Genomic DNA, 22,791 nt, shown 5'->3' with positions numbered 1-22,791 from the left:
CAGTGACATCTTTTTGCTCCCCTGTATTTAACAATGTGTGCTTTGAGCGGATGTGTTCATTAAGCAGTGTTTTCTCATATTATGGCAGTGAATGTGACTATATATATATTAATAGCTTGAAATCCCTGTCTCAGAAGACAGGAGGAAATGCACTGAAGTGAAACAGCCAAGCCACCTCCCACACGTGCTGTGGCAGCTGCAGCTGCCCAAATACCGAGTTAACTCTCCTTAAGGCAAGGATGAGTGTGCAGAAAAAATGCAGATAGCAAAACTGTTTTTATAAGAGGAACATGTAGTGAAGGCAAATGCCAGCAAAAAGCTTGGCCTCAAGTGTGTATATGTGTGTGTGGCAGAGTAGCAAGCACTGGGGTCCCGGCATTGCTCTTACACCTGAACTCTGATGTCCAGTATCAGTGAAGTGACTGTGTGTGGGTGTTCAGTATATATGTATATTGTAGTAATAATGGAAAATTTAGAGAAGTTGTTTTTCCTTTTCACTGTTCTCATTCACCTTCATGAGAAACAAGTAATGGGATTCTGTTCTCAGTTATGCTTTCGTAATACATGTTCAACTTTATTAGTTTTTGGTTTTTTTTCACAACTTTGTTCATAGATACTTGTAAACTGAACCTAGACAGGTTCCAAACTGTATTTCACCTTTCTAATTCCAGTCTTCTCTTCTTGGCCCCTTAAGAGAGACTGCTGCAGTACAGATGGGCAGTAGATTTTGTCCTTGGAGAGAAATGCATTGGAAATGCAGCTTTGAAACACCAGAGGAGGTTGTGGCCTAGATCTTGGTAATCGGTGGAATACCTGTAATGTAGGAACTGCTCTGCTGCAAGAGTGGTACCAAGCTGTAGGCTTTGGCCTAATCCTAGAATTTGACATCACTGGCATAAGTGAAACCTGGTGGGATAAGTCCTGTGATTGGAGTGCCCTGTTGGATGGTTACAGGCTCTTCAGGAGGGACAGACAGGGCAGAAGAGGTAGAAGGGTGGCCTTTTATGTAATAGAAGGGTTGGAATGTCTGGAGCTCACAGTTGACAGTGGCACAGCTGGGAGTCTCTGGGCACGTGTCACTGTGGGAGTCTACTCTGGACCTCCCAGCCAGGACGATGACGCTGATGAATTATTCTTTGAGGAACTGAGGGACACTTCCAAGGCAACTGCCCTTGTCCTCAGGGGGGGACTTCAACTTGCCAGAAATCAACTGGGAGCATCACACAGCTGGAATAACCTGGGCCAGAAGATTCCAGATAAACCTGGATGACAACTTTATGGAGCAGGTCCTAAGGGATCTGACTGGGAAAGATGCCCTCCTTGATCTGCTGCTTGTCAGCAGAGAGGGTCTTGTGAGTGGAGTGGAGATTGGGGCCGTCTTGGCCACAGGGACCACAACTGGATAAACATATCCTGTACTGGGTGAGCAATTGGCTCTTGGGTTGGGCACAGAGGGTGACAGTGACTGGGGTGACATCAGGCTGTGACCTGTCCCTAGTGGGGCTCCACAGGGCTCCATCTGGGCCCTGTGCTCTCCAACATCTCCATCACTGACTTGGACACAGGACTGGAAGGGACACTGAGCAAGTTTGCAGATGACCCCAAACTGGGAGGAGCTGTTGAGTCCCTGGAAGGCAGGGAGGCCCTGCAGAGAGACCTTGACAGATCTGAGAGCTGGGAATGACCAAGCATAGGAAGTTCAACCAGGGGAAGTGCTGGATTCTGCCCCTGGGATGGGGCAACCCCAGATGGACGGACAGACTGGGAATGAGATGCCGGTAGGCAGTGCTGGGAAAGGACCCTGGGGGTGCTGGTGGGTGGGCAGTTGGCCATGAGTCAGCAGTGCCCTGGCAGCCAGGAGGGACATCCCTGTCCTGGGGGCATCAGGGAGGGAATTGTCCTGCTCTGCTCTGCCCTGGGGCAGCCTCACCTTGAGTTCTAGGGCCAGTTTGGGGCACAAAAAAATAAAAACCACATTAAGCTATTAGAGAGTGTCCAAAAGAAGGCCCTGAGGATCCTGAAGGGTCTGTAGGGGAAACCTTATGAGGGCACTTGGTCTGTTCAGCCTGGAGAAGAGCAGGCTGAGGGGAGACATCATTGTGATCTTCAACATCCTCATGAAGGGCAATGGAGGGGCATTGTGCTCAAGTTCTCATGGAGCAGCATATCCTAACTCCAGTATCTCATAATCTACCATTAGGTATATAAATTTTAGGTTATATTTCTTTGTGTGCACAATACTGCATTTATCTATGATGAATTTCAACTGTTCCTCCTTCCCACACTCACTCTATTGCGGGGTTATGGTGCTTGTGTTACCCAGCCTAATCCCAGGAGCTGATATTCCAGTGATATCTGTAGGCTGTGTCACTCACTGCTCTACTCACATGCATTTTCAAACCTGTTCACACACCAGGGCTGTGTTGCACAGGGTGTGGTGACCTTCCACCACGTACTTCCCAGTGTTCATCTTCCTGGCAGTTCCTTAGCTAGGTGAAAACCTTCAGTTCCATGCAACAGTTACTCTGTGAGCTTTGGGGTAGAACATTTTAGTTGTGAAGCTTTGTCATTGTGTGTGGTTATTTTTTATTAAGGGAAAGTCACTTAGTTTCATTGCTTACCCCAGCACCATTTAATTCACCGTTAAGCATTGCCTTAAAGGCACCTTAATCGTTCCCTTCCCTTTTCCTGTTCCCTTGCTTCCAGGCAGTGCTTTTGCCTTCTAGGAAGAAGTCTTGCAGGCTGCACCCTGTAACTTACTGCCACTCGTGGTCTCGGTGGACAAACCAGAAGTGTGCAGGTACAATGTGGGGCCCAGCACCACAGGAGGGGGCTACCTTACACAGGCATTTTGCAATAGTTGCTCATAACCCTGGTCGGCTTTCCTAGTGTCTCTCTTGTCATCGCAGTCAGGAAGTACTTGTCCTCTTGGTAACAGTCACTAGATTGCAAAATTCAAAAATTAAGATAAACAGGATGGGAGCTGTCAAACCAGTGGAAGGTTCCCAAAGTGGACTGCATACTGAAAAATTGGGCAGCAATGGACACGTTGTGATAACAGTTTTATTGTATGTCCTTGCATTTGCTTTTTAGTACGCAGCAAAGGTCAATTGCAGTCTAGGAATGATATTGAAATGTTCATCACTCGAATGGCATCTGCAGGTTAGTGAATGTGGACTACCTACAAAACTTTAACCCATGCAGTAAAACAGTACCTTCTCCCATCACCAATGGCAAGTGTGAGCAGAGCTGGAATTCACGGTCTGTGTGCTCTTGGAAGAACTCTGTATTCAAGAAGGAGATGGAGGAGGGGATCCATGACCATGGCACCCTTTGCAGCAGAATGTTCTGCAGGAGTGGCACCATATTCTCCTGATCTGTGATGGAGGACTTGGCAGGTGTTTTCAAACTGCACAGTTTACAGCTCAGTGGAATTTGGAAGTTGTTATTGCTCATTGCTCTCCATTTTAGATGAAATGAGGGCGGTGATGTAAAAGACCCAGCGCAGTTTATCACACGGACTGTGAGGCTGCCCTGACAGCCCTCACTGGAGCAGACTGGGGGGATGTAACAGGGACATAACTGTGAAATGGAAGCACTTTTCAGAACTCACATAAGTTGAGCATGTGTGGTTTCACAGAAAACCTCAGAGCCAGGGCGTGGGGCCATGCCCACGTGGGTCCTGTACTCCAGGAGCTGAGCAGCAGGGATGTTCCCTGCCCCAGCCCCCGTGTCTGAAGGGAGCTGGGTCAGCACTGCACTGGGCTGCAGAGCCCCGGCACGGGAAGCAAAGGGCTGTTGTATTTTGGCTTTCCCAAGTCCCTAAACTAACACGTGCACAGCAGTGATGGAAGCAGGCAGATTCAGGCAGTGACTGTGAAGCACCAGGTGATTACTGTTGTACAGAAAAAGAACACTTCATTTCAGGATCACCACCTGGGTTGGATTTGGATATATCTATCTATCTATCTGCTTGCACTGCCCCATGGGACTGTGGGGGCATCAACTCACTGCCTTCTCTTAAGACAGGTTTTTCTGAGCACAGAGCTGATTCTGTAAGTTTATTTTCAGACAAACTTCAGGTGGTACTGAATGAGTAGAAAGGTAGTGGTTAGTTTTTAGCAAAGACGTTTTTTCATGTACGACATTCAAGGGAGAAAGGAAATTGTCAGAGAAAATGTATCCCTGTACAAGAAATATATAGTACAAGAAGGCATCTGCCATGCTAAGAATTTGGCAATAAGAATTTCCACCCTGTCTTTATATAACAGTTATACAACAGTTTTTATGGTCATTTGCAGCTAGAACTCTGTAATATCAGGGAAGTTTTCTTGCCCAATCCCGATGTTTACAAAATACTACAGTTGTCCTACCCTGTGATTTCTTGGCTCTGAATTACTCTCATAGTGAATATTTTTGTCAGCGAGAACCTTGCCCTGTGCTTAACTTTTAACTTAAAGACTTCATGAATTCTAATTAGAAGTTATATTGAAATTCTGAATGCTTGCTGGCAGGAGATGTTGATTTGAGTAATTGCGCTAATATTAGATAACATTCCTTGAAAATATAAGGATCAAAGTTTCAAAAAGGTTCTAATAAAACCTGAATTGAAACTCTGGAAATATCAGTGCTGGAGAAGTGAGGGTGGAAGACAGCCAAATAAACTGGAAGTTTCATTATTATCCACTTTTATTATTTTAATACAGGTCTTAGACTATTTAGAGCTTTCTCTTAATGGTCCACTTCCTAGAATCCTGTAATTAACAGAAAAGTAGATTTTAATTAAAAGTATTTCAGGACCTCATTGACTGAAAAAAATGAAATCACAGGAAAAAAATTGCAATAGCACACATTTAAACATAGAGGTGCTAGAAGGCACATAATGTATTGCTTTTCAAAGTGTGACTTGAAAGATGTCACTTAATGCTTATTTTTAAATATATTTCAGACTTGTTTTGACTGAAAATTTTTGCTTAAAATTATAGTTTTCTCTGAGACACTCTTAATGTTTTCTTTAATTGAAGGTTTACATTAACAGCCCTATAAATAACTGAACTCCCAAGTGCTTAGATTCTTTCATTGAGTTAAAGAAATTTTTGCCGGTAAAATGAATACAAGAACACTCAGGCAATATTCTATGAATGTTCACAGGTGGAAAGCATAAGCAAGTAGAGACTCATGAGATCACTGAACAAGTCCAAAGCCCAGTGACAGGACCTGTGTCCTCAAAGTTGTCACAGCCCTGAAGGAACTGGGCCTTGCCTCAGAGGAACAAGCTGGCCGAGCTCACGAGCTTGTTTTTCGTAGTGGGTGTTTTCAAATGCCAGGTCCATTACAATTTCCATTTTACTCATTCCCTGTTGATTTGATCAAATGCAAACTCCAGTCCATCTTACTGTTAATTCATCAGTTGGTTATGGCTTTAGTTCAAACCTTGATTTGATTAACAGGGTTCAGTGTTAGTCAGTCTAGTGTAACAATAACTTCATTTGCTTTCTTTTTATGCTCTGGCTTACTAATTTTCAGTAAAATTCACAAGGACATGCAAAACCTCATTTTCTCTGAGTCAAAAGGACTGCCTATGCTGAGAAGGTGGGAGGGAATCCAAGGGAGACATCAGAGCTTCTGGCTCCCTACTTCTCTCTTATCATATGCAACAGTTAATCTGCAGCTCAGAAAATCAGCATGTCGTGTGGATGACTCACGTAGAGGTGGAATATTTGACTTCAAGCTTGAAATACAAACACATAGTTGCAGGTTCTGTACATACAGGTATATCCTGTGTGAGAAAAAGTGATCATAATCCAAATATGGGGAGGAAAGAAAGGCCACCTTGGGCAAATCTATTCCTTCATTCTGAAGTTTTCTAATACCTCTGATGATCTGGAAAGAGTGAGTTTATTTTCCTGTGAGCCCTTCTCCTTGCTTCCCAGTGTGCCAGCTGCATCAGTTCCCACTGCAGCACAGGCAAAATAAACAGAGAAGTAAATAGCAAGATCTTCTGCAGGCAGATCCAAAGTCACAGATCCTATGCATGAAGTGTTTTCTCATTTTAAGCAGTGGGAATTTTTCATTAACGTGAATGGGGTCAGGAGTTAACTCTACAAATCTATACCTGCTTAACCTCCCAAATTTCCATTTGTTCAGAATGCTCCTATATAATTTTCCTAGAAATGAGTGAATGATCTGTAGTATTCTAAGGTCTCTGAGTGCAGTACAGCCCTGAGTAGTGCATAGCAGTGGGAATGGATGGGGAAGGTTGTCCTTCAGCAATGCTATTTCCCACTTGAATCAATGGGTTGTTGCAGTGAACTTGACAAGAAGCATCTTATTTCTTTAAATTCACAGAGCTTAAAGGAGACAGGTTACTTTAGTCAGTCCAGGGAATATGTGTTGACCTGAGTGTTTTTAATTAAGGCAGAGGGGTTGTTCTGTGTAACAATTCAAGAGCCTGCCTTCTTCTTCCTGGGTTTCCCTGGATCTTGCATATGGTGCCCAGAGTCACAGGTGGGAGAAAGGACAAAAGCTGTCCCAGAATAAGCCTCTCTGTTATTTACTTATTGTTGGTGTCACTCTAGAGGCTGCAGTAGGCTGACACAGATGTCACTGCTTGTGGAAGTGAGGGATTATGAAGGACAGGAAGGATCAGGTTGAAATTCAGAAGGGAAGGCTGTGGGGGAAGAATCAAGGGATTTCTGAGCAAAAAGGTCTGCTTGATTGCCCCTCTGAGGAGAGATGGAGTAAAAAGGAGCAGGAGCAGAGGCTGGAAATGGCAGCAGGAAGAATACAGGCATGTTCTCCATATGTGCCTTTGAGGGGTCCACGAAGGTGAGGAACACGTCTGGCTGTTGTAAGGGGAGATGGGGATGAAGACACCTTGGAGAGATTAAGAGGCTGAGGGGAGAATCGTGTTATCATAGTTCCTCACTGTTATAGTGGAGAAGGCTGGCTGTCTTTAGAGCAAAACCACTGCCTCGGGCAGATTGACCCGGTGTGTAGCAGCAAACACATCAGCCCTGAGCAGACAAGGGAGTGCCTGTGCTTCCAGTCAGGGCTCTCAGTGAGACAGCAGCCAAGAGCAAATGGAAAGCAAGCTTGCATTGAGATATTAATCTGCAAAAAGCTGTAATTCTGGAGTTTTGTGTGCTGCTCAGGCCGCAGAGTGTTTAAAGGCTGATGCAGAAGAACGGATGGAAGGCTTCCTGCCCCAGGAGAGGCTGTGTTCACACAGTGCTGGAAATTTGGAAGGAACTAAAAGCATTGGATGAAAACTCATCACCTTCTGAGCAGGCAGCATCCTTCAAGCAAACGCACACAGGATTTTGTAACCAATGTAGTGCCTGTAACTTTAATTGGCATAATGATATTTCAGTGTTAAACATGACATTTTCCTTTGTCTTTGCTGGCATAGTGTCTCTGAGCACTGAGAAGATGGAAGGCAGCAGAAAAGAGGAAGGAATACCTACTTTGGGACCAACTGCAAACATTATCCCTTTCTATTCGCAGTATATTGCTGCAGCAAAATATGAGCTTTTTTATATTTCATGAGTTTTTTTTCAAGATCAATGCTATATATTTTACATCCCATGTCAACTTTTTTGTGATTAACGCTAGTCAGAAACTTTACAGAGGATAAAGTCTCCATCCTGTCATTTTGTACTTTCATACTGGTCAGGGGAAACAGGATATCAATGTAACAGCTCAGGAGAGATACAATTAATATTCTTTCCAAATAGTTGAGATACTATGTAATAATTTGAGATATATATCTTTAACACCTCTGTTTACAAGAAAATAAAGCCTTGGTAAAACAAAGGGATCTTTAAAATACTGGGGAAAAGAAAATGTGGAAATCCTTGAAGACTTGCAAAACACGAATTTACTGATGAGACTAGAAATCTGAATATATGAACACTAATAAATGAAATAATTGAACCTTTGTACTGCTGAAAAAATACTGTAAAACTCAAAGACCTGATAGACTGATAGAAGGCAGGTACTATGTTAATTTTAAACAACAATTAAAGAAATAAACCCGAGACAAACCACAAAAGAACCCCAAACCAAAAGAACAACAAATGCAGGAAGAAAATTAGACCTGAGAGTTGCTCTCTCACTAATGAAAAAAAATAAGGTTTTTTGGTACAAGGAAAATGTCATGAATGTTTCAAAGGCAAAACCAGCATAAATTGTTTATAAAGAATAACTACTGGGATTAACATACATGTTCTTATTAACAGAGTTGCCAAAATGCTTTTGAAGAATAAGCATATTAACTTGTTTTTTGCTGAATCAAAATTGATTTATTAGCTGTGGAAGAAATGCTTCTTTTAAAAATTTAAACAACTATAAACCTCCAGTAATAAAACTTGCTACAAGGACATGAGCTTGCTGACTTCTTAAAAATCTTTGAAATACTACATGGCACCAAGATGCAATTAAATGCAATGGTTGGTGTGAAGCAATGTTGTTCATCTATTTGATTCTTCTATATTTTTGATAAAGGGAGAAAGACATTTAAAAAAGGCATGGAATTGTACATACAGATTGGAAAAGTCCTATGTATAATCAGGCTAACCTGTCTGTTTTCTTGTGGTATGGATAAATTATTCTCGTTTCATAATGTATGAGGATTAATTTGAAAAAAAAAAAAACTTTTAAAAAAACAACAACCCTAAGTATGGCAAAAAGACCTCCTTGAATTCACTGTGCTTGCTCTTGGCTGGCATTATTTTGCAGTGAGAAGCCAACACGACTTGGTTGTTCCCAGTATACAATTCATTGCCACGTGCCTGAAGGTTTTCTCCGTGAATCCCCATAATATTTCAATGTCCAGCCTCAAAATTACCAGCCATGCTTTAACTGGCCATAAAAAAGTACTTGGGCCTGTATTAAAATACTCATTAAACACAAAATATTCAGTATGGCCTTATGAAGTGGGCTCTGTGTTAAAACACAAAGAGCATTATCTGAGATTCATCAGAACTTGAGAGAAATATTGCTGGATATGGCAAAGAATTACCAAAACCAAAAAGGATTAACGTTGTACTGTAGAGAAAAGTCTCTACCTGGATTTAGAAATCACAGCACATATATAGCAAGCACCCACTTTTATACTCACTGCTGTGAGACCAAACTATACTACAAAGCATTTCCAAGAGAGGTTTTTTTCACCTATTTTTTTCTGACTACTTACATTTCTATAGTATGCCAATCTCTCCTTGTTCTGGTATGATAAACACTCTGGGGTGAGCTATTAAATGTCTCATTTTTCTTTCTGTTTTTTGCCTACCCACTGTCTGCTCCAACCTGAAAATAGTCCTTTTCTTCACTGTAGTGGTCAATAATTTTTCTTGGTGTCTCTTGCCCTTCGTCCATCGTGAATTGTGTAATCTATACCCTCTCTTAAGGAAATCTGGTGTGCTGTTCCAGCACAAACAAACAGAAACCCTCAAGCCACCCCATTTATACTGGTGAGCAGTTATTTCTCCAGGTAAGTGTGGCCAGTGGAATAACACTGGTGTTCTCCACATGGTAAGTTTTCCTTAGGACTGGGACAGGTGAAACACCCTGTCGGGAGCCTTTTGAGTGAGGATGCAAAGGAAGGGAAATCCTGCCCCTGACTAAAGCCTTCCCTCTGCTCACTGTGTCCTGTGTCACTGCAGGTTCAGGAAACACTTTGCTTCCTAGAATAACAGGAGAAGTATCTTTCATATTCGGGTGTTGTGCCACAGTTCTTAAACTGCAGTATAAGCAAAGAGTGCCTTTTTTCCACAAGTTAGTGCAATGAGCTAATATTGGTATTAATTTGGAGACGTGTGTAAAAGGCAGTTAATCAATATGTTTTGTGTACTGAGAACAGAGCTGACAGTGTCAACTGGTGCTGTATGGAATATTTGATTTTATTTTAATTACTTATTTATTTCCTGTGTTCCATAAAACAGACTCTACAGGCTTGCTTCCTTGGCTTAATTCCTTGCAGATGAAGAAAAATCAATATAAATGAAGGCTCAGTTTTGCAAATATCCACATTTGGGTTCAGTGTAGTTACTCAAATTCCTAATACTTTGGAAGATCAGATCTTCATTTATAAAGTGAGAATGGATAATTTATTTCTATCTCAGCAAAAGCACACTAGGCATCATTGTCTATGAAAACCATGGCCATGATGAAGTATTAATTATACTGCTGGAGGTAACTGCAGGGGGTGAGAGGCTTGAAGTATTGGCTCTTCGGCTAAAGCAATGTTTTATATATGACATATTTATTATGAAAAAGATTCTTGTAGAACAAGCCCTTCAGAGAGGGACTGCTCCAAACCAAAGTTTCTTTACTTTGGTATTTTTAAAGGAAACCATGTTTTTTGGTTTGTATTCTTATTTTTCCCTTTATATTCCGGTACGCTGTTTTAGAAAATATTTTCATGCTTCAGAAATCAGATCGAGTCAACTCTTTGATTGTGACATGCAGCCACAGGTGAGTTCTGGTCACTATATTGCAAAACCTCTTTTTATTTTGCATGGTTACTGAGTGGGAACACCTGCAGAAGGTCAGGACCTGGTAAAGCCGTAGTTACTTGGGGCTGTGATGAGTGCTCAGCCATTCTTTTGGTTGTGGCCACTCCTGAACGTTTTCAGCAGGATCATACTGCTCAGTGTATACCAGTAAAGAGCTGTATGGTCCTGTTGAAAACAGGTGCTGATGTTTAAAGCTCTTTGGAAACATTACCTGTTTTTAAAAGCCCATATCTAAGGAGAGGTAATAAGGCTTAAATAATACCTAGTGGTCAGATTATGGCCTCTTGGTTCACATCTGCGTTACTAAAGGAAGTCTGAACGCAGTTTTTGTTGTACCCTGTGTGTGCTCACTGTTGTACTCGGTGATGAGGTCCCCTGTGCTTGCTTTTTGGTAGTGTTGGGATCATCCTGTAACTGGTAAGAAAGTTAATGGCGAGATAAATATAATCCCAAAGCTGCTTATTTTCTGGCAGCTAATTTCAGAGGACTCCCTTGTTGTCTCTGAGGTCATAACCTCTACATAACAGGTAGGTAAGTGATTTCAGGAAGAGGAGAGGTGTGTTTAGTCTCTTAAGATCACAGGAGGTTAAACTGCTACAAATTCAGGCTAAAGGTAATTCATTGTTTTGATACAAAGTATTCAAAGAGAAGGTAACAAAGGAGGAAATTTCTGAGGGTTTAGGTAGGTTTGCAGTTGAAAATTACTTCTCTATCTTTACTCCTTTTTCTTCTCTTAATCTCTTTCTTCACTGTGTCTTTAATATCTTGCATAACTTAAAACCAAGTGGGTTGGTTTTTGCTAAGCTGTGTGGATTAGCGTGTGCTAAATAATACCTTTGTGAAGTGCTCTGTCTTGGTTGCATGTCACCCTTTTGAACTTTAGTGAAGATCCTTATTTTCTCCCATATTTTAAAAGTAGAAGTGTCTCCTGAGAAAACATGTGCATCGTATTATCTTTACACTGCCTCAAGGTATGAAAGCCCTGAAGGCTCTGCAAAAGTTCGGTGGGTGAAATTTTGGAGCCTTGTGTATTTTTAAAAGTAAACCTTTTTAAAAGCAAAGGTTGTGGCTCCGTGGCTGGGGTCTTACAGTGTGTGAGGTCCCGCAGCCCTGAGTGCTGCAGCTGCTGGTGGCTTGTGTGTGACCAGCATTTCATTTGAAATGCAGAATTGATTATGTCAACAGGTTTGATATCACAGTGTTCCAAGGAGGGGGATTAATTCACATGCTACCTGTATGGCCAATAGAAGCTGCTCTGAGTGTTATTAATTTAGCTTTGAGGAATTCTCACTTGGATTAATAGCCTTTTGCAAGGTAAAAGAAGACACTTTTTTCTTTAAACTACCAAGCAGTATGTTTCATGTAGGCATTTGTGAGGATTTTAATGAGCTCAAACCATACAGTGTTCTTCAATTAACTTTGATTATACTTGTGTATAATTTATTTTGACAATAACTGCAAAATTACTTTTCATTCAGGAAACAATTGGAGCTCACCACGTCTTGACCTCCTTTACTCTCATGTAATTTTAATGAAGATAGAATTGAATTTTATTAGGGATGAGACCAATGCACTTGAGAACAGAATCTTTGTCTTTTCTACCCAAAAATGGCAATAAGAAGGGTGGTGATGAAAACAGACAGTAACAATGGAAAATGAATCTTTTAATTATTATAAGATATTATTTAAGAGTGAGCATAAAGATATTAACAGCAATAGAAGTGTTTTATGTGCTTTATGCGATAATATTCTGAATAATAATGCCTGATAGAGAGCATTAGTTTCTGTGCTGCTGGGGAAGAGGAAGGACAGCTGGAATAACAAATAAAATAAGAAGGAATGGCGTTCTCTGATGCTCAGTGCAGCACGTTTGCTGCCATTGAGGTAATTCAGAGATATATGTAATAAAAGTCTATAGAACATGCACAGCTTTTAGCAGTTGTTTGCATTCACGGTTTTATTGCAATTACTGTTACTCCTGTTCTGTTTCTTAGTGATACTTTGGATTCTTCTTTGAGTTCCGCCTCAGCTTCTCTGTCTTGTTGGCACTGCAGGGTCTGGTGTTCCTCACAGTCAGCTGCTGTTCTCACACACAGAACTGCTTCCCTTAAATACTCTTCTGGTTTTAATCTTTTTTCCTCTCATTAGGAAAGATTCTGGCATATAAGAAATTAACTTCTCATCAGAGGCAGTATAAACCTCTAAAAGTATCTGAATGCTTTCTACCTGGAAAGCAACAGAGTAGTGAACTAGCTGTCATAGTGTGTTTGGTACGTGCACTTTGGGGACAAAATATTTTGATAAGCTTTTTGTATTTTTGAGGGAATGGTGGAGACAAGACAGGTTGAAGAAAGATGCCTTGTGCAATACCTGAGAGAGAGAGTAGTGTTCCTACAGTGTGTAAACTTGCCATAGACGTTTTAGTGCTCTTGTAACAGGAAAAACCTGCTTTTATTCAGAGACTTAAAAAAAATCTTAAAACCCATAACAATATATATTATCCGATCATAGATGCACATTTGCAGGAGAAGCTTTCTCACTACTGCATTATAAAGACACATTTCCAGCAAAATAATTTGCTGTGGATGTTGCACTGCTATTCTTTAGCAGCAGTCTGTAAATTTGGTGGCCTCTGTCCTGGAGTATGGGCTTCCTAGGCTGGAGGTCATTTGGGGTTTTTTGCAGCAACATATGTGGCTGCCTCAGGAACTTGCCTGCAGTGTATCAGATAAGTTAGAAGAAAATAAAATGTCCACCTGGAGAGCAGAGATTATATCTGGAGCTCATTGCTTATTTCGGCAGCATGCTGCTGTGTTGTCTTTGTGGACACTTGATTTCTGTTGTTCGAAATTTATTGACTTAAAAGAATAATTAGGTGTCTGCTGTCAGCTTGGAAATGTCCCTAACTGGGGAGGAGTGGTTATTATAGCACTTACTCTAAACAAAATCTGGATTTATCCAGTGATGGGAATGTGGTTTGCTCTTGCCTATACTCCATTCCTTCTACCTGCCTCTAAGGTATAGCAGATAAGTCAACTTTTTGCAACAGTTCTGTGTTCTCCCATGGGCAGCCAGCACCTGGGGCGATGCTGAGCCATCCTCTGGGTGATCATGCCCAGCCCAGCCCGGTCCCCCATGGGGTGGGCAGGGGCTGTGCTGAGGTACTGCCCCCCTCCCACTGCCCAAACGACCCAAGGCAGAGAAGGGAACTGCAAAACCACTCTTTAATGAACTAAAGAAGAATGAGGGATGTGGGAGAGGGTTGGGCCTGAGGGCCTGGATGCAGGTCACTGGCTCAGGGTGTCTTCTGGTCTGGGTGCTGCGTCACCGCTGTCGTCGTCTTTTTCTCGGCCGGGATGTGGCCCTGCGGGGAGGTCCCTTGTTCCGTGGAGGTGCTGGCTGGCGCCGAGCACGGGGCCTGGCTGCTTCCACCTCTCCTGTTTTGGGGTCCACCTGGATGGTGGTGATGCCTGGTGGCAGCTGCAAGTGGTTCTTAGCAACCTGGGGCTGCTTCTGCATTGTCTCCTCCCCCAGCTGGGCCATGCGGGGCAAGGGAGGCCGGGGGTCACTGAGTGGGCTGAGGGAGGGGGTCAAATTGGGGGTGGTGGGTACAGCATCCTCGCTGTTCCTTTGCTGTGCCTCCATTGCTGGCTTCTTGGGACAGTCGTCTTCCAGCAGGCATTCACAGAACTCGAGGAGCTCATCGAGGTCCTCAGCGGTCAGGCTGGGGGCGTTGGCGGCCAAGGTGGTGTCCTCGCTGTCCTCTTGAGCCACCTCCACTTGTTCCCCAGGGCACCCGCTGTCCGCCAGGTACTCAAAGAGGTCGTCCAGGAGGTCACTCAAGGTGGGGCTGTTGGGGGCATTGACAATGGTGTCCTCACCCGCTGGGGTTTCAGGCTGGGTGAGCAGGTGGTGGTGGGTGATGTCCTCTGCCTGCTCAGGAATGGCCTCTGTGCTGGTGGCTGGTCCCTCCTCAGGCAGGTCCGTGGGCTTCCTTGGACCAGGGGTGGTAACCACTGTTGAAAATGGAACCCCAAGAGATTGAAGTTTTCCTCAGCTAGACTGCCTACCCATGGGCTCTGCTACCCCCCAAACTCACCTTCGGGCTCCATCGTGGTTCTGCCTGCCAGGGCAGGTCGGTGGTGGACACACAGCACACCAGAGCCCATGGGGTACAGGGGCTCTCCCTGGACCACAGCCCTTGGCTGGTGGGGCAGAAACGCCCCCGTCACCAGCTGCTGTCCCCAACCATAGGCAGAAGGACAGGGAGGCAGCTGCACTGGCCAGGGAAGCTGCACCACAGGGGAAAGTGACAACACCTGCCCCGGGGCCCCCAGAGGCCCTGGGACCTCCTGCCTGACGGTGGCTGGGACCAACTGGTGGGTGCTGGTGTGGAGCTGGACAGGGCCAGAGTACAGTGGCAGCCCTGGGACACAGGGCAGCTCCCAGGGAGCTCCCAGGGCTGGCCTGGCGAGGGCAGCGAAGCTCACGCTGGCCACCTTCAACACTGTCACCTGGAGAGGGAACCTCTCTGTTGGGGGAAGCAAAAAGGGGTGATGAGGTGAGATACTGGGGGGCGTAGCTAGTTGGGGATACCTGGAGGGCAGGACTCCCGGGAGGAATGGGGGCCTGCTGCTGTACCTGCCATGGTGCTTGGCCAGTTTGGGGTTTGTTTGGGGCAGGCAGCATTCTGGGGGTTCTGTCACCAAGGCGACTGTTTGGGGCAAACAGCATTCTGGGGATTCCATTGCCGGAGTTGCTGATCCCACCAACACTTGCTCCAGCCAGCATTGTGATGAAGAGCTGCCCACCACCAGCATGAAGGTGCCCTCCGTTCCCTCCCAGCTCTGTCCCCACTCCCAGCACCAAAGCTGCCACCAGCTCAGGAACAGCAAACTGGGAATACTCTGTTTTTCCCAAAGGGAGCCGTTCCCTGTGGGACAGCCCAATCCCACCCAGACCCCCTCTGGGCATGGCACAGGGAGAGCTGCACCTTTCCCACTCACCTGCCGGGTCTCCATCAGCCGTTTTGGCAGTTGCCAGGTTCAGATGCCACATCCAAGGGCGGTTGCAGAGCCCTCGGCCTGGCCCAACTGCCTGCTGGCCCTGGCACTGCACCTCCACCCTGTCCCACAGCCCTGGGGCTCGTCATGGCCTGGCCACCCCACCCAAACTGGGCACTGTTCGTGCTCCAGAACTGCTGTTCAGGAACATTACAGTGGCTCCAGGCTGTGTTCCACTGAAGTCAATTAGAAGCTTCCAAATCAATCCTTCCTTCCCCTCCTGGCGTTTGTGTGGGAAATGGAGTTGGTGGGTGGAACTGAAAGGGATGTGACCCTGGTCCAAAATCGTCTCCATCATTTTGGGCCCAATTTTCAGAGCTGCTGAACACAAGTCTGCTGAAATTAAACGAAGGCTTTGGTGGTCAGTTGCTCTGAAACCAACTCCAGAACTGGCAACAGCTCTCATTTTGTCTCACTCTGGTGTTGTCCAAAATTAGGTTTCAAGCAGTGTGGAAGGGCGTTTCTATATGTTCTTTCTGCAAATATTGCAGCAAAATGAACTGATATGTTATAAAGTAGATTCTGTTTTATTTATGCTTTATCTTCATGCCTTTAATGAAATTAATTTTCCGAATGAACCTCAAAATTTAAATAACTCAAAGTGTCTTTCCTTGCAGCTAGAATATAGTAGGTCTTTAGTCTGATCTGCCATAAAAAAAATGGAGGATAAGCTGTAAAATACCTTGGGAAATGTATTTTGCCTTTTCCTATTCTGGATGATGAATTGGATAAATTCTGCTCTGGTTTGGTGCAGAAACCCAAGTTCAGATTTCCTTTGTACATCTGAACTTGCAGGAGAGTTTGTTTTATTTCATGACAGTAAAGAAAAAGGAGTTTTATCTTTTTGGTGGGGTAGAGTTTGGTGTTTTGGTGGGGGGGGTTATTTATTTTTATTATTAGTCTTTATAACTCTTAAATCTTACACTTCTTTACAGGTGTTTCAGCTGTGTGGTGCCAGCTGGCAGGGCAGAGCCCCTACAGTGACTGGAGTGCCTGGTGTCAGAGTACTGGTCTCATGTCAGCTCTGGGGTTTGTGTGACACAGGTGGGTCATGGGAAACTGCTTTCAAGGCCTTACCTGGGGTACCACAGTGTCTGCTCAATGTTTCTTGTGTCTGAGGACTCCCTGACACTGGTGTCTGTGAGAGGAACTGTTGAGACTATTTGTGTGCAGAGCAGGTGGTGGGGCAGCGTGGGGGCAACCCAGCAGGGTCTGAGAGCAGCAGATCTCACCTCCAGCCTGTACAAGCTCTGGACAGCAACAGAGCTGAATTCTTTGAAAACTGGGTCCACATCTTCTTTTATAACTAATAGATGTCTGCTTAATAGCTACTAAATGTCAGAACTCAGCTATTGAAGACTTACCTCGTATAAAGATAAATGCAGAGAACGTCTTGGAGTAGGCCATTCACTGGATCCACAGATCCAGCTGTGGATCTGTGGGTTTCCTGTATTTTATTTTCTTGGGTTTTATTTGTTTTTTTTTCTTAGAGACAGAACTCAGTGAAAAGGGACTGGAGTGTAAATCCAATAAGGAACACCTCAGGGAGCTGGGGGGGCTCAGCCTGGAGAACAGGAGGCTCAGAGGGGACCTTCTCTCTCTGCAACTCCCTGACAGGAGAGGGGAGCCAGGGGGAGTTGGGCTCTGCTCCCAGGGAACAAGGGACAGGACAAGAGGAAACGGCCTCAAGCTGTGCCAGGGGAGGGTCAGACTGGATATCAGGGAAATTTTTTTCATGACACATGTTGTCAAGCGTTGGCACAGGCTGCCCAGGGCAGCGGCGGAGCCGCCATCCCTGGAAATGTTCACAAAACGTGTGGATGTGTCATGTGAGGACATGGTTTACTGGTGAACATGGTGGTGGCTGGGTTGATGGTTGGATTCAATGACCTTAAAGGTCTTTTCCAAGCTTAATGTTTCTGTGATGATTCTAAAAAGATATACAGTGCTGCCACTGTGCCAAAGCAACGTTTGGATGGTTTAGAAGTTATTGTTGGAAACACATCCTTTGATTTGCAAGGATGAGGTAGTCAAACGTTTTTGAAAATCAAATCTGGTAGTTTGGATATCATCAGAAATTACTCTGATTTTCTGATGTCTGATAGTAAATTCACTGGATTTCATAACTGAAAATATTGTATGTTTAAAAGACTGTCATGAAAATACAACCTTGTAGGAATCCTCATCTATTGTTTCAATAAGTTGCATGCCAAAATTAGTAACTCACAGTCAAAAGTTTAACTGTGAATCACAGAACTTACTCTGACATCAGGTAGTGAGCCAAATTCCATCCAAATACCATATACTTTCCCTGAGAATAAAAACAAAAAAGGCTGCCTGAAGCATTTTGCAAAGATCATCTCTGATGATGGTGAGTGACGGTCATTTTTGATGATGGTGAGGTTGTGTGTATTTGAAATATGGGACTTAAGGATGTGTGTTACTAGTGTTGAAGGTTGCAGCTCCAATGACAAAACTGAAGGGCTGCAAGTTTTAAAGGAAAACTGGTATTGTAAAGCAAGTTGATAAGGAAATTATGAAAATTTTGAACGTCAGACCCTACAACACTATATTTAGATTGAGTTTATAACTGTTGGGATGTAGAAATGGGAGTATAGTACGATTTTACTTTCCTACCTAGATCTCTGCCTTCTCTTTCATGTTGGAATTGGTTAGGAACCTCTAAAGATTGCAAAACATCTGTTTAAAGAGCTGACCTTCTTGGCCAACTCCAGGAAAAGACTTGGCTGTGAAGTCCCAAAAGGGATTGACTAAAATAAAGTCTTTCAAAAGGAATGAAATAGTCAAACAGACATGCAGCAGGAAGGGGTATTTAACAGCACCTCATCAAGTCTGGCAAACTAGACATTTTATTCTTTCTTCTTTTCACCTCTGCAGAAACTTTTTCCTTCCACTTTGTTTTCCTTCTCTGATCCTTCTAGTCCCAGAGTTTAATTCTTCATTCTTTGTAACAGCTTTGATTCCATGGTATGTGCCAGATCATCTCTGTAACATTAAGACAAACAATTCTAAATAGCACAGGACACAGCTTGTCTTTTGTGAGTGGCCTTCACTGTGTTTTGGGAACTTAAAGTTTTGTAGACTTGTAACAGTTAGCAGAGTAAGGCCCTAAGTAAATGCACTTGCAAATAGAAAAAGGATAAGGGAAATAAATTGGCAGTGATAATACTGTGCAGCATTCACAGATGGTTTCTTACAAAGAAAAAAGTGAGTAACTTAAAATTACAGCCTCCAGGTTTGCCTGCTCCTCATGAAAAGACAAATACAGTTGTGGTTCACTCAGCTGCAGATAGTTTTTTATTTGGTTAATAAACTGAAGTGTATCCAAAACTCTGGTTCAAACAGCAAGCATGCCAAAAAAAACCCTCAGAAAACAAACCCAAACAAACCAAGATATTCGTGAAGGCTTGCCAGTAAAGCATTTATAATCTGATTTTTCATTCTATTCTGATTTCTGCAAATATTTTGATTATTGCAGAGCCTGGATACTAGTTTTCTAAATGTAAATTTTATGCATTAATTAGGCACCATTAAGCATTTCTCCCAAAACACATAGATTAAACATTTCAATGTGCTTTTCTAATTACATTTAAAAAAAATCAAGCTGTAAAATTGCCTGGAGTCAGTTTGTACCCACACATGCAGCTCTCATTAATGTCAGTGAGTGTTAAATGTAGAGGGAGAGAAAATTAGACTTGGGATAAACCTTATTAAAATGTGCGTAGGTGTTTAAACTTAAATCTGTATTGGTTAGTGGAGAAATGCCCGAATAATAGGGTCTGGTGTAGATCCAAGGCACAGTAATAATTTCCCAAACTCGCCATGTGTGGGATTCATCCTACTTCGCTTCAGGCATCTTCCCTGGAGGCTGAACAAATGGCTTTCATTTCCCATTTTCATTTGGGGATGTGCCTCCCCCAGACCTGGCACAGGCAGTGTCCCCTGGGGTCCCTGGGGGTGGCCTGTTTGTGCTGCCCAGCCCAGTTTGGCTTGGATGCTCAAGAGGTGAGGGAGGGAGGTCAGGCAGGTGGGATGATGCCAGGAGCCACCAAGGCCATGAGCCAACGACTTGTAGGACGAGGACTGACACCCCGCATGGAGAAGAAAACCCGGGCAGGTCCCAAGGCTCCTGGGCCTCTTCCTTGCCAGCCCTTTGCCCAAGGCCCCGAGGCAGAGGTGGGGCTCAGCCCCTGCACAGCAATCGGGCACAGGCTGAGCCCCAGGGGCACTGGACCCAGGCAGTCTGAGCTCTTCTTCCTGCAGTGTCTGCCTGGGGCTGCCCAGCCAGGCCTGAGTCTCTCCAGGAGGGGCCAAGCAGAGCCAGAGAGTCCCCTCTGCCCCTTCCATCGTGCTCCCTGTCCTGGGCCTTCCAAGAGATAGGCTGGACACCCCCAGCCTCTCCAGGAAGATGCTGCAAGGCAATTGCTCCTGCAAGAGCTTTGATTTGATGTGCCAGGTGAAGGAAATCCTGGTTTGGGGAAGAGCTGCCTGAGGCACCTGCCCCGCTGCTGTCTGAAGAAGGACATTCTCCAGAAACAAGAGAAATAAAAAAATGTGTGGAGACTTGGAAGAGGAGAATGAATCCATGAATCCACAGCTCCAGCAATGCTCTGGGTATGCAGGATGCATGGGCAATGCTGTCCCTGTGCACTGGAACATTCTCCATCAACAGATGTTTTATATCAAACTGGCTTCATGAAATGAACATTCAAAGATAGAGAGGAGGTTGCAAAGTGTCTCCTAACCCAAGAGAAATCACATTCTGCCTGCTCTGGTGTCTTGATGTTAGGGTGAAAAAGACAGTTGATTGCCAAGCCACTGATTTGTCATTCATGGCATGGTGTACTTGGCTTTTGCTTGACTCTGGGAGTAGTTGTGGGGTTTGTGGAGTGAAGCTGACCCATGTGTTTGTGTATTGCTGTGCTTAAACTGAATATGCTTTGTTCTGGAGTGTGACGTGGAAGTCTCAGCTCTGTAGCATTAGTGTTACCCAGGTTTTGCTTATCCTTCAGGAGCAGTAACCCCTGCTACCAACACCACAGGTTCTGAAGAACCAACAGTATAATGTGCCTTAATCACACTTGCAGCTTTGGGCAGGTGAACTTATTTGCTTCCTAGCCAGATGCATTACTCATTGTGTTACTCAGATTGTGACCAGATTTGCCTGTATATTGTTTAATGTCTCCCTCTTAAATTTGTACTCAAGTGGATGGAGTGCTGACCGTGCATTTCAGTGGGGGAAAGAAATCATCTACTTACATTCAGAAGCTGCAAAGCAAAAGGGGTGCTTCATCTCTGTCATCAGTGAGATTTGAGAACCCAAAATCGTTACTGGGCCTGAGCTGGTGGTGTAATTTTGTGAATGCAGTAGGCAACAGATCATGTGTCTTGTGTAATATCTCTTCCAGTGGGGCTTCTGAATCCTCCCTAGATTCTTTGTAATAACAAGTAATACAGTTTATTAGACAGTATTAGGTTTGCAAATTCAAAATCAGGGGTTCTATCTGTTGGAATAAGACTTGCTGCAAACACTGAGTGGGCTAACTAAAGGCCTGTAAGGAGCCTGTAACAGGATTGAGACCTGTGCCAAGACTTTTGGTCACTGGAAGAAAAAGAATTTTACCTTACCAAAGTGTTTAGAATTTGTCACGCAAGAAAATAACCAGCTCAGACAGAAGCTAATGAAAGGTAGATTTTCACAAGGAATGCAGAATTTCTCCTTTTCACGAGGAGTCTGGAATGCTGTCTGTCTTCCTCAGGCTTGTTGATGTAAGAGAAGGTAGGAGTTCACAGAAAATGACACCCAAGGCTCTTCACTGAACAGATGCAATAAATATCCCAGCATCTTAATAAAGCTGTGCAGAGTGCAAAGGGCTGTGTGAAATACCTGACACAGCTTGTTATTAGACCATTCAAAAATACAGGCAAAGAGAATTAGGTTAGCACCAGGTGAAGGCTCGAAGGAAGAGGCTATCAATTGGATGTTTGGGGATATTTTTTGTTATTATGGTTGTTATCCGTTATTTTGTGTTGGCTGCTGCTGCCATCTACAAGGCTTCTGCAGCACTGGCAGTATCTGCACAGAAGGAAGGGAGTGTGGATAGAAGAGAAATACATGGAACTTGCAGCTCATGAGCTCAACTTCAGGGAAAGAAGGGACATTTTCAGCGGAACAGAAAGCAATGGCTGAAAATCTGAGTTCCTTCAGGAGAGGCTTCTTAAGTGAAAACTAGACTAGCAGTTGGGTGTGTTAAATTTGGCTGTTTCATGAACTAAGTGGGAGAACTAGCCAAATGGATTTACTCCCTCATCTGAGTGGCAGGGAAAAGAAAGGAGATTTTTGATTTCATATAAAGGGGGAAAAAAAAACAACATAGAAAAAACACTTATGTTGTTTAGCCAGCACTTCTTCCTTGCTACCAGAGAAGAAGTGTTGAGGGACATTGAGGACAACAATTTTTGGGTCGAGAAATCTGGCAAATATCCTTAGAAAAGTGAAGCAAACCTTAGTTTTTGTTCACTATCTGTACACACACTTTTATCTGAGCTGGAATGTTACCGCTGTCTGTTAGGCTTTGTCCAGCACTTATATATGTCTCCAAATCACACCAGTTATGTTATGATGGAAATCTAGCAATTCTAGTATCTGAGGAAACTGTGGGACAAGAGCAGTAACAAAGAAATTGGTGGATGATTCCAGTTAGTCCATGGAAGAATTGCTGTTACTGAGCAAGAGAGTGAGTGAAACAAAAGCTGGAGAACTAACTAGAGGGGTTACTGTGGTAGAAGATACTGCAGGTAGTTTCAGGTTAACAAGCTTACTCAGTAGTCAGGAAGGTAGCCAAAAATTTCTTCACTTGGTAAATTGAGTAGCATTTGTCCAGTGTGAAATATCATAATAGAGTTTTCTAAGAATCCAGGAATTTTTACTCAAGAAACCTCAGTCCTGGGGGCAAAAGAATCCAATCCTGCACAAAGCACAGTTTGGCAGGTGCTGGGTTACATCCGAAGAAAGTATGACCTGTGCTTCATATATCACTGAGTATCCAGTATCGGCCTACCAGTGGCAGGGTTAGAAGGAACCTTTGTTCTGGTTTGGCTCTGCATCAGTCCCTGCAGAATATCAATATAGCCTGGGATAATGTGGTTACCAGTAATAGTAATACTTGTGTCTTGGTGGAAAATATTCC

At 43.8% G+C, this 22,791-nt stretch overlaps 1 protein-coding gene and 2 long non-coding RNA genes across 4 annotated transcripts in view; 1 reads left to right on the top strand and 2 right to left on the bottom strand.

Moving 5' to 3' along the window:
* Positions 1–547: 547 nt before the first annotated feature.
* On the bottom strand, positions 548–966 carry LOC135418443 (uncharacterized). Its single transcript, XR_010432443.1, has 2 exons — positions 814–966; positions 548–732 (listed from the first exon to the last, which is right to left on the bottom strand). It is a non-coding gene; the product is annotated as an uncharacterized LOC135418443 (long non-coding RNA).
* Positions 967–13,727: 12,761 nt separating this feature from the next.
* Positions 13,728–15,180, bottom strand: LOC135417758 (mucin-2-like). Its single transcript, XM_064662189.1, has 3 exons — positions 15,159–15,180; positions 14,617–15,048; positions 13,728–14,533 (listed from the first exon to the last, which is right to left on the bottom strand). The coding sequence occupies exons 1-3, from the start codon at positions 15,163–15,165 to the stop codon at positions 13,842–13,844; spliced, it is 1,131 nt and encodes a 376-aa protein (XP_064518259.1). The 5' UTR covers positions 15,166–15,180; the 3' UTR covers positions 13,728–13,841.
* A 92-nt stretch (positions 15,181–15,272) lies between these two features.
* The window catches only part of LOC135417759 (uncharacterized), a 123,844-nt gene continuing 116,325 nt past the window's right edge, over positions 15,273–22,791 (top strand). Inside the window, exons 1-2 of one of the 2 annotated variants that reach the window (XR_010432197.1) lie at positions 15,273–15,341; positions 16,516–16,624. This is a non-coding gene — a long non-coding RNA (uncharacterized LOC135417759). Of the gene's footprint in view, positions 15,342–15,593; positions 15,828–16,515; positions 16,625–22,791 lie in introns of those variants that run through there. The other variant, XR_010432196.1, reaches the window with a different exon arrangement.

Source organism: Pseudopipra pipra, chromosome 8 (assembly GCF_036250125.1).
Source record: "Pseudopipra pipra isolate bDixPip1 chromosome 8, bDixPip1.hap1, whole genome shotgun sequence".
NCBI classification, from domain to species: Eukaryota; Metazoa; Chordata; class Aves; order Passeriformes; family Pipridae; genus Pseudopipra; species Pseudopipra pipra.
This window is presented reverse-complemented; position numbering and strand designations above follow the sequence as displayed.